At 37.4% G+C, this 12,232-nt stretch overlaps 1 protein-coding gene across 2 annotated transcripts in view; it reads right to left on the reverse strand.

Annotated features, from left to right (window-relative positions):
- Positions 1–5,508: 5,508 nt before the first annotated feature.
- The window catches only part of parvaa (parvin, alpha a), a 21,722-nt gene continuing 14,998 nt past the window's right edge, over positions 5,509–12,232 (reverse strand). For both annotated transcript variants that reach the window (XM_008411706.2, XM_017305401.1), the window contains exons 9-13: positions 12,092–12,153; positions 11,321–11,389; positions 10,832–10,933; positions 7,285–7,357; positions 5,509–6,453 (exon numbers count right to left, since the gene is read on the reverse strand). In XM_008411706.2, coding sequence (XP_008409928.1) covers positions 6,377–6,453; positions 7,285–7,357; positions 10,832–10,933; positions 11,321–11,389; positions 12,092–12,153 — 383 coding nt within the window. In that variant the 3' untranslated portion in view covers positions 5,509–6,376. The remainder of the gene's footprint in view (positions 6,454–7,284; positions 7,358–10,831; positions 10,934–11,320; positions 11,390–12,091; positions 12,154–12,232) is intronic.

Consider the following 12,232-nt stretch of genomic DNA (forward strand, 5'->3'; position numbering starts at 1 on the left):
GGTGGTACATCCCATGTAGGGGCTTGTCCTCCCATGATGGTACTTCCAGCACCTTGTCTTCTGTTCCCCATTGCCTGAGACATGGGAGGCAATGGGGAACATGGGAGGCAATGGGGAACATATATATATACAGTATTTTCCGCACTATAAGGCGCAACTAAAAACCTTCAATTTCCTCAAAAGCCGACAGTGCGCCTTATAATCCGGTCCGCCTTATATATGGACCAATATTGAGCCACAACAGGTCTAGCAACTACGGTAAGCAGCCGCCGACTTCATTTCGCCCGTAGAAGAAGAAGCGCGCGGTGCATGCTGGGATAGTTGTCAGAACGCTGGTTTCTTAATAAAGTTTGACTGACCTATCTACCTACCGACCTGATAATCAGGTCGTCTGCAGGTCATTTAGCACCACGTTCTCCACGAACATGCTGTGCGCGAACGGAGAAGGGCGACCATCGTCCGGCCACGCCCCGGCCCAGTTGCGGAAGGCTCTCCTCGGCGGGGGAAGAGAGACAGAGACTGCGGCGGCAGCGTGTCGGTTGGTCTGTGTTACCCAGAAAGCAGTTGGGCACAATATCGCAAAACCAACTCCGTGAGTGAAACAATGACTGGGGCAGCCTACTATATAAAGTACTCGGGGACCACTTCTTTATTATTACATGTCCACATTTGTAGAGAACGGAACAAATCGCTTCCCTTAGCGTCTGTTCTCCACAAATAGCTGTCCTGTTGATGGAGATGTTACACTTTTCAAGTTCCTAGACATGGAACATTTTCAAAACCATCTATGCTGCTAATTACACTTTAAAATTATGCACTAAATTTGTGCTGGTTTATCACACAAGATACCAAAACAATAAATTAATTAAAGTTGACAGTTGTATTGTGGCATGCACAGTTTGTCAAACAAATCTTTGCATATTCTCAACGCAAACTGAGATTTTGTTTATTTGTAAGTGGGAAGATTGATCTGAAGACATACAGACTCATCCAATGCATTCAAATTTTGAAAAATTCATTATATTTTAGCAGCTCAATTCACTAAGTGAATAACATTATGTGCACTGATGCCTTTTGTTGCTGTTAATTATGATGAATGTTCTGTTTACGCCTTACGAAAACACATTTAAGATTAGAATATTACATCAGATCAGTAAAAACATTTCTCAATTCACGAATACAGGCTTTAAATGTATTTTACATTTTATTTTACTTTTATTTTACCAGGATAAAAACCCATTGCATTGCATTTAAAAAAATTTCCACAACTCAGAGAGGCCCAAAATCCCTCAGTGGTGATAAAGCCCAATTACTGATGGCAGCTACTACCTGCAAGGGCGACACAAGCAGGTAATTAGGTTGAGGGACAATTACTTTGTCACATAGGGCCAGGCTGGTTTAGATATTATTTTTTTTCTATTATATGAATGAAACCAACATTTAAAATGGCTTTTGTATTTACTCAGGTTATTATTATCCGCTCTTATAATATATTTCATGATCTGAAACAAGAAATCTGTAAGGGGGGGGAAACGTTATCACAGCAGCACTGTATTTGTCCCATTCTGAAAAACAAGCCTTTGAATTAAATTGTTTCTAAATAGTTAAAAGGTCAAAAACAAACTTGAGTGTGGAAAAGTGCTGAATCCAGTATTATTGGAAAATGTTTTGGACTCATGTTACAGAAAATCCTAAATGTGTTCAGAGTAAGCCAAAGCTACATCAAGACAATAAAAAAGACATTTTGTAAAATCTTCATAAACAAAATATCCTGTTTATTATTGTAAAGTATAAAAAAGATCCCACCTTCCTCGGTGCATCATCCCCCTTTAGACAATATCATTTAGTGTGACCCTCTTTCATTGTATAATTGTTCTTATAATTTTTTGGTGAACAAAAGCAGCTATTCAATCCGCTGACCTTTATCATGATTTCCAAGAGCTCTCTCGGTAAGAGTCCTTCACTCTAAGAGAAGAGTGAGGATGTGCTGACACACACAGACAGACATAATGGGAGCTACGGAGCTGTAGGAGTCTCATTTGATAATGCCTCCGCCTTCTCGAGTCTCTGTCTCTTCTCAAAACAATGTGATATTGTCAAGCAGCTGTAGAGATTCATCCACAGTGAGCTTTGAACAAGTAAGAGAGAACAAGACAAGTCGGCGCATAAACACACGTCGATGCAACCCCTGAAAGCCAAAACATCCGCAGGTTTTATAGTCGGAACTTTGATTTAATTTCTACTAAAATATTAACACGATGATTTATCGATTGCCTTAAAGGCAACTGACTGTTTAATTGGGCTCATAAAGAAGTCAGAGGTCAATCTCTGCTTCTGCAGTTGGTTGCTCAGGCATGTTAGTACAGGTTTGATTACCTTCTGCTTTCTAGGTTTATTTTTATTTTTTTTACTTAAGTTTATTTTTGGTTTTATATTTTCTAAAGCAGGGCTCTGTGACTTGGTCATTTGTAGTCTGCATCCTGATCACAGTAGGCAAAATATATAGCAAAAGTGTAAAGAAACAGGAAGTAATTCTTATGTAAGATTAAGGAGCTAGAACTGCAGACAAATGAAACAACATATATCATACTAGTGCAAATGAATACACAAGCTATTTTATTAATGGGCTTTAAAGCTTTAATTTCAGATGTTTTTGCTATGGAAACCCTAAAAGAAAAAGGAAAAAAGTATTGGATCCTGAGGATCTGGACCTGTATATGGGCGAAATGTGTGCTCTTACTTTTGGTTTCAAACGTTTTTTTCTTTTCTTTTTTTTTTACATCAGAACATCTCATGAGTTAAGCAACTTTTTTTCTTCTTTTCTAGGGAAATAGGTTGTGACTCCAGTAAATATTGAGTAAACAGGACTTTTTGGGGGTTGGATCAGGGTCATAATTTGTCACATTCAATACTACTCACCTGGACCAATTTTGATCAGGATTGAATTCATTGAAAATATATGGTGTCATATAAAAACTTAAGAAAAAAAACCCCTACAATTAATTCAAAACATATGTGTGATTTGAGCCTTATGACTGCTTGTCTTAATGATCTATCAAAAATACTTAATTACCAAGAGAAGTAAAGCTGCAGCAACCAATATTATACATGTGTTAAAATATTTGTTCAGAACTTTAAAGTATCAATCTTATACTGCATTTCAAAAGTTTCCCTGGTGGTTGATTGAATCAATAAACTTCAGCCAAGATGGATGAACCAACTTCAGTGCCTCCAAGCTTTATTAGAATTTCATATAAATGTGTAAAATGACCAAAAGGTTTTTAAAAAAAAAACAAACTTGAGGTTTCGTAAATCCTTTGACTAACAGTTCATTTTATGGTCTTACTTCTCTGTCTCTTCTCTCGAGCTTGGAATGACCGGCAGCAGCTGCCATGCAATAACACGGAGCAATCAGGCGCAGACAACCAAAAGTGCTTTTATTTGAGACCAAGATTGTCATTGTTGTTCCCTGACAACACTGCAGAGCAGATCTCTATTTAAATCTTACTCTGAGCTCTCATGGGAGCAGAATTTGAATTTAAATAGGCGATTTGAACCAGGCAGAATGAATAAAAAGTAAAAAAAAAAAAAAAAAAAAAGAAAAAAAGAAATGCAACAAAGCAAAGCTTCCCACTGTGAGACTAGCACGGGGAAAAAAAATGTAGCAGCCTTGGATTGGAGCTATCTGAAACTACCTTTGCTGACTGTAGTTACACACATTATTTGTTGTTGCACCAAAAACTTTCCAGCTGCATTACAGGAGAAGTCCGTCTTCGTTTCTTGCCATCTTCAATCAGGGGAATGTGGTCGTGTGTCCATGTGACTCCATTGCATAGAGCAACAATGTTAACAATAATGCAATAACAATAATGTAACGGGTAATAACAAGAGGAGCTCAATTGTTCCCTGGGCGAGCCGGAGCGGAGAGGAAGCGATCATAACATGCTTTCAGAGCCTCCAGCAGCAGTTGTGAAATGAAAGCAGCGGAGATGGAAATCACCGCAGGATAATGTTACTTTTAGTATATTCTTCGACATGCTCAAAGGCTACACTTGATACACACTCACTCTGACAAATGATTTCTTTTCTACAAAAACGTATAGAGATTTGAGGGTGTAATATTGCATTGTCAGAGGTGCGCTGCCAGAAATGTCAATAAAAACAGAATGTAGTGTGTGCTCTGTTTTTTTTATTCAATTTCAGATTATTTACAATTCTAAAAGTAAGAAATTCGGTTGCCTGTTAGGACGCTGATTCATTCAGGTCGAAACGATTTAAAGTGGGGTTCTGCGGAGTAGAGATGAGCAGTCAGTATCCTGCCATCACTACACAGCTGTCTAGAGAACTCAGTGAGAACATTATAAATTGGAGAATAAACAAGCTTCACTTCTACAAACTTTTATGGGAGGATGTCTATGATCTGTAAGAAAAATACAAAGAGCTGAATGAATGTTGGGCAATGAAGACAAAGACCATGACTTCTGGAATGCTACGAAACACATGGGTGGAAGTGTCATGGTTTTTGGTTGGTTGTTGCTCAACACCGCCACAGAATCTATAATGAACGCTACCTAGGATCAGGGGTTGGTTGAGGAAAATGTGAAACAAGACGAGAAGTGGATCAAACCTTCTTTAAGTTGATATCAAAGACTGGTAGACGACGTTGGGTATCCAAATATGTTTCCCGGCTATGCAAGTTTTGGGATTAACTTGACCTGCAATGAACATTTCTAAAACTAAAGGGGTGTTCACATTTTTGTCATGTAATGTGTATGACACTAACCTGACACATTTACACATCCATCTATGTTTTAAAATTTTATTCTGTTCATATTGCCAATTTCATTCAACTTCTCTTAGAACAAAAGCTGAATTTTTGCAGGACAGCGATGCTGAAGCTGCCGAGAAAACACTTCAGCCCTACCTTTAAAAGTGAGTTGAAAATGTAATTACTAACTGCACAATGCAACAGTCCAAAAGCAGTTCTCACTTTTGTTTTGTTTATTTTTGACTTTTTTTTTTTTTATGGCTATCCAGTGGACACACAATGGACAACAAATTAATTGAAAAGCTACAAAGAATCCAAAAAATCTCAATTCGAATGCCTGTGCAGCCCGCGTGGGCCCGTGCAATGCCACGGCGGCATCATCAATAATACATCAACACACGCGCGTACACACCCAATTCCCCCCCCCACACCTTTTCAAAGGCTATTGTGGAATGTGTGAGGAGAAATGAACCTTTTCATCCATTCAGTGACTCCTCTATCTATTTCGGTCTACGATGGGGTCAGCTCCAATTCAGAAAGCTTTTACACCGCTTCTCTAACAGTCTGTCTCAATTTAGTGAAAAGAAAATTGTTGTGGAGGTTCACTTGTCGTTCTGTGCTCAGAAAATTTGAAGCATTTTGACCCCAATTTTTCTTTCTTTTTTTTTTTTTTTTGCTTTGTTTTCATTGGAGACACATTCCTCTTTATTTCTGTTGAGGGCAGAAAAAATATAAGCATGTTCAGACACTGAAATGTTTATTGAATGTAGAGCATTAGAGCATAAAAAGAAACATTACAGAGTGTGTTCAAACCATGACATACGGTCGTCTTTAGCTGCTTTAGCAGAAAGCTGTCTTTAACATCCTAATATAATATTAATATATATATCATGTATAAAAGTTTTGTAGATGCTTATGCACCTGAGTTAAAAAAGAAAACAAATTTTATGGAATAAAATACAAAAAGGTAAGTAGCTGCTTAGCAAAATCTTTATGTTTAATTATGCGAGTACAGCAAAGCTTTGGTCAAAAATCTTTAGGGTTCTACTTTGTCTGCAAAGGAAATCTGGAGCATTAAGACAGCTGGAGCACATTCCTCCCAGCATCAAGCTGATAGCATTCACAGGTTTAAACAAAGGCACTTATGAGGACATAAACAAACCTGGAGGACATTTTCTTACAGCTGGAAAAGGGGCATCAAAATGCACAATAAATACGCATAAACGTTCTTTTCTTTCTTTTGCTTTTCAGATAAAATATAAAGATAATCTGAAGATATTTGTTTGGGGGTACCCTTAGGACTTACCTAAGCTTTGATAATATGTCTGAATGCTTTTCAGCTCTAAATCTGCAAGACTTTCCTGCAATTTTCCACAAAAAGTTTTATTCTATTTTTATTTTATTGTATTATTTAAAAAAAAAAAAAAGCTGCATGTCTCTGCAGGAGTTGAAGTAGATACAGATTTATGTGATTTCTTATCTAGCAGACTGAATGTGATTCATGCATTTGTTAAAAAAATGACATTAAAAACACACAGAGGATACAAAACACTGATAAGAATGTCGTGGTGGTTGCTATGACGTGTTCCCACTTGTGAAGTGTGACGCTCAGTCCACGTTTCTGTACCTGGAGAAAAGGTTATACAGGACGCGCAGAGTTGATTTAAGGTCGCAGTTCACAATATCTGAGGAAAATGACGAGAGAATTCAAGATTAGGCAAATATGAGTATTTTTTGTTATCTGAAAACCAACCAGGCAAATATTTCCTTTTGCTTAAAGGAAAAAAAGAAAAACTTAATGCGAAGCCTGGATAGAGAAATAATCAAATAAATGTCAGAAACCTATTCAATCTTTCATATTCCATCCAGTCCATGTTTTTTGTAATGTGAGAAAATAAATAAAATTTTAAAATATTTCTAAACTTTTTCCATTTTTAATGTGGCATATGCATAGCTTGCACAAGACAACTGAAAAGCAAGGAACTGTTAGTGAAGAAAAATTAAATAACTAAATGGAAAAATCAACAAAAACACGGTTTCAGAAGCATGCACAACCTTAAAGCAAAACTTTTGATTGCATTTTAAAATGATGATCTCTCTTGGTAGGGGTCTGACCACATCTTGACCTGATTTCTGTTTCGGCCCATTTCCCTTTCCATGAGTTCAGATTGCAAGGACGTCTCTTGTCCACAGAACTCCCCACGTAGCCGAACAGATTTCCACTCTAATTTAGTTCTGTACTTTGGCTGGGCTGTTCCAAATATTTTATTTCTTTCTTTTCTAGATTTCCAGCAAAAAAAAAAATGCCAGAATGGATGCATGAAAAGGGAATACATCACTTAAAGAAAGTATTTTAACATAAAATGTTTTGACCCAATTTAGGCATAAAATATTACTTACAATTAAGACAAGTACTGTTTCAGTCATTGTTTCCTTTCCAGGACACGGTACAGTAAAAAAAAAAAAAAAAAAAAAGCAAATGTGGAAAGCATAAAAGTGATGAACAGGAATCTCACCCTCAGGTCGGGGCTTTGGTCGCTCCAGGCCTCCGTCCTGCATCAGCTCAAAGGAGAACGACACGTTGTGAACCTGTGGGGAGAAAGATGATGCCGTCACACTTTCTAGCAAGGGAACACACACACACCTCAGGTGGGTTTATTCATGCACAGCTGTGCTCTGCAAGTACTTTAGCCTTTAAGAGCAGCACGAAAAAAAGCCAGCAGCTTAAATTATTAATGTTCACATGTCCCCATCACCAGCATCAAAATAGGTCCAAGGTCCAGACAGTTATTCCATCTATATAGATCGCTGGCGGAGTCAGTAGCCAGTTATGACGTCACATAACTGGTGAAGAAGCCTATAATAATCCCTCAACATGAATACTTTCAACACCTTATTTTAGTGGGTTTAGCTTAGGGGTCATAATTATTTATTTATTTAAAATAAAAGCATTCAAAATATCATCCTAAAAGAAATACAAAATGTGTCAATCAGCATCAGCTACATTTGCTGGATTGCCAGTTTTTTTTGTGTGTATTTTTTTTTTACCATTCTTCATCGAGGCCACTCAAAATTATTCAGAGCTACTCTACGCTTTGAGCTAAATGCTGAAGTTCAGCATTTAGCCGGTCTGATACATTTTTCCTCTGAATAAATGATTGATGATAAGTTGTATAGCTCACTGATTAATGCTGAGCTTTGCACCTAAACAGGTGCAAACTTTGTGCAGCCCTCCAAATCTATTTCACTTACTTCCCACTTAAGTCACATTTGTGTAGAAAAAGTTATGAAATCCAATGAATTAAATTTAACTGAACTCAAAAATATTAAGTACAGTTTAAAATGCAGTAGTTTGTAAGTAATTGCCGTAATTTTAATATTTATTTACAGGGAGAAATAGAAATTGATTCCTTTGCCTTTAAAGTTGTGGACCACTCACTTATTATTTGCACATATGTATAAATACATATATTTTATTTATTGCTGTCAGTGGCACTTATACATCTAATTTACATTTTAAAAGGGCAAATCTTTGTTTACATTGTATTATTTTTAGTGTATGAGGAATGCAAAGGTTTACTGTAAAAAAATAATATAAAACTTCTGCAGGAAAACTTATAATTTAGATTAAATGATCAATAGAAAACTTTGTTGAATTTAGCTTTGCTTAATAGTTATTATTCTGCACATAACTAGAGGAAGGGAGGAAGGAAGCAAGGTCACAACAGAGGAAGGAAAGGAGTAAGAAACTGAGGGCACAAAGAAGAAAAGAAGGAAGTACCCAAGGAGGAAACAGGTCATAACAAAGCAGAAAACTGAGAAAAGAAGACATGACTGAAGTGAATTAGGACACAATGATGAAGGGACAGAACCAAGGCAATAAAGAAACAAGGAGGGAAAGACGTACAAACAGGAGAGAGGACAAGAGGAAAGACACAACATTTACAAAATAGATAAGGAGATCAAATGTGGAAAAACAAATATTTTCAACTTTATTTTTGCCTTTTTCCATTTGCTTCTGGACATGAAAAACGCTGAAATTAAATTGGCTCCTTTTCCAGATTGACTGGGAAACCCTGGGTGACGTGCAGACAAATTATGTCATAATTATGATGTCTGAAGCATGAGAAAGATACTTTCTTTAGTCTGCCATTTTCTAAGGTTGCTGACAGACCTACAGTGATGGATGAGCAGAAATCCAGTTGTGTTCAGGAAACCAAGAAAAGGACTTCTACAGCAATCTCTAGAGGGTGAAAAAAAAACTGTAGGGGAAGAGGAAGACCAATCAGGGAGAAGAGGCTAACAGTTGAAAGATGTTTTCTATTCCCTGCCCATCGTTTGTGTGTGCGTGTGTGTGTGTGCTCTTAGTATGTGTGTGTGTATACCCTTCCTGCTGTGAAGTACTAAAAGCTTTGCCCAACAAAGGCTTATTGTGTGAAAAGCGTGACCTAAGCCCATCTAATACAAAAAAGCAGAAAGGAAGAGCCTGAAGAAGAGATCCACAGAGCAGGAGCAGGAGTGATTTCTTGATGCCTTGTGCTACTTTTCAGCCCACCCCTGGTGTATCGTTGATAGGCCTCGAACACACACACACACACACACACACAAAAACAGAGCCGAGCCCCTGAGCCACTCCACTGTTTCCCTGTGCAATAGGAGATTACAGATGCTGTGGGGCCGGTGCCTGTTCTTCTGGGCCAGGAAAGGCTGTGTGCATTGTAGCACCGATGCCCATTCTGCTGCGCAGCTTGGCAGGGGCTGCTGGCTAAAACCCAAACAAAAGGCTACTGTGGTGTCCGCAGATTGCCTGTTCAGAATACCGTAGTACTACGGAGGCCAGCGGCTGAGCCGAATGGGCTCCGGGGAGAACGAGCGACATTTATCAAGCTATTGAGAGGAGAGTCTTGGCTCCGAGCACAGAAGGCTCCTCCGAAATGGAGTATTGATTTAAGAGTGTTGCTTAAACTGTGGGTCAGGATGAAGATGAGCTCAGAAAGAAAAAAACAAACAAACTAGGAGTAACAATTCAGCAGAGTGGACAACACTTCATGAAATACAGAGGGAGGAAGAAAGTGGTGTTAGTGTTCTTGGGAGATTTCAAGTTGGTGTCTGGCAGGAGAGATTGGTTCAGAATAGACAGGTTAGCACTCTGCAGTGTAGTGAAAACTGACATTGCATCAGAGTTTAAAGAAATAGGATTTAATCATGTATGTTACTCTATATGTCAAACATGCTTTCAGTCATTTAAATCAGATTATGGCGGTAAACAAAAAAAAAGGAATGCAACAGATATAAAGTTCAGCCAAAAAATATTGTAATTGTCTTGGCAGATTTCAGTCTAAAGTTCAGTAATATTTTTTTATTTTGCCAAAATTTCTTCTGACTTGGAGTAATATTAAGATTTTGTAGGAGCCCAGCCAGATTACTAATTTGAATCTTATAGAGACTCGGTGAAGGGAGCTAAACATTAGGATGGCAAGGAAAAGTGTGTATAAAGGGAAAGTGTAAAAATTAGCCTTGCAATTTAAAAAAATAAAACAAATCAGTACTCTTTTTACATTACAGTGTCTTTTCCTATCAGAAATGGAACCTTTCAATAGAAAAAAAAAAAAAATATATATATATATATATATATATACATAAATATATTTGTTTATTTTTACTTTAACAGTGTTTTATGGCTCTATTGGCCTTTATTTAACAGTCGACAGCAAAGTGGGTTGTGAAAGAGGGGGAAAGTTCTCTTTCGGAAAAGTTCAACAGGCCAGGACTCTAACCTGTGATGCACTGAGGCATCCTTGCGTCTTAACCTGTTTTCTGGTTATTATCCTCTTATAAATTCTGCGTTTCCTCTAACTTCATTAAATGATACTACAAACAGCAAAGGTGAGATTCATTTTCCACACTTCCCTACCGAAGACGTGGTCTCCGTTTCAAACGGTTCTCATTCCAAATTGGATGACTCTTTAATTAATAAGATACTTAAAAAAAAAGAAATCCATTAGATGCCTTCTACTTGCTCATTGGAGGTAATGAAGTAGAAAGACAATCAAGACTTTGCACCTTTTGGTCAAAATTCTCAGGTGTGAGGAAGAAGTTGTAGAGTGGTACGAAGTATCCTTCCAACAGACCCATCAGCAACACCAGATAAACCCCGTCTGCAAACTAAACAAAAACAGATGCACAAAATACATGAAGACAAATTTGATSCAATTGGAAAAATGATATTGTTTAAAGAAGCTGATCAACTGTTTTGCCATCACAGTAATCAATTGGACAGATYGAGTTTCATTGGAACAAAGGTTGTAAGAAACTAAAAAAAAAGCTTTTCATTTCCTGTATGGCATGAGAAAAAAAAAATCCTAATTTGTGTAGTAAAAACTTCCACATAGGTGCCTGTTGATGAGATAAGGAACCCTTTAAATAAAGATGGATCCAAAGCAGCTAGACTGAGCCCAGGGCAACAAGGACAAGGCAACTCCTGAGTTTTAAATGACATTTTAGCTGTGAGGTTAAAATAGGTAGATATGAGACGGTAAATATGAGACTCACCTGTGTTTCCAGTTCAGACACTTCTAGATTGAGCTTGTTTAGGTGTTTGTTCACAAAAGTGATCAAAGTCTGGAACACAACAAAGAAACGATCAGGAATAGAAAACCATCCTATTAAATTGGTTTTTGGAACTATAGAACTATAGAAAATGCATCATCTGGAGACAACAATCCCATGGCCAGTTTCTCTGACTGGTCGGCCTGCAGCTCATATTTCAGTGATGGATTAGATGTAAACAACCGCAGACTGTTAAGTAGCTTAAATCTTATAAACAGCAAGAACGAAGAAATTTCTGCAAAAGCCATCCTCGGTTCCCAAACGAAGAAAACGAAAGTAAAATTATCGATGATGTAAACACTGTCAAACACTTTTGAGAGCTTTGGTGGAAGTTAATCGTTAAAAGGTATTATATAGCCTACTCATTTCTCATGTCARCGTTAATACTTCACTAGAATGACATCCTTAAAGTTATCAGCCATTTTAAAATAAATGTTAAAATAAAATAAAAAAAGACTACCTTTTTTACACTGACCAGGATGGATAGATGCTCCAACCTTAAGACAACAGAGAAGTCTAGTAATACCAACGTTTTCAATATTCTAATTTACTATCCCACATTTATTGAGATACTGAAAATATTAAAAGTTTCATAACGCTCAGGATTGTGTGTGAGCGCTGGGTTTCTTTGTTTCATTATAAAATGTCACACTTCTGCATGACTGTGTCAGAGATGACAGATAAATCTGCGATGCTGCTGTGAAGCCTCGCTACCTTTTTGACAACATTCAGCTTATCTGGAGCGTGGTCGAACAGGGTGTCAAAAGCATCGCGCTCTGAGGAGGATAAAGAAAATGTATTAATAAATACAAAATAACAAAAGGATGCAAGAAAGTGAAAATTTTTATATATATA

Source organism: Poecilia reticulata, linkage group LG6 (assembly GCF_000633615.1).
Source record: "Poecilia reticulata strain Guanapo linkage group LG6, Guppy_female_1.0+MT, whole genome shotgun sequence".
Taxonomy (NCBI): Eukaryota; Metazoa; Chordata; class Actinopteri; order Cyprinodontiformes; family Poeciliidae; genus Poecilia; species Poecilia reticulata.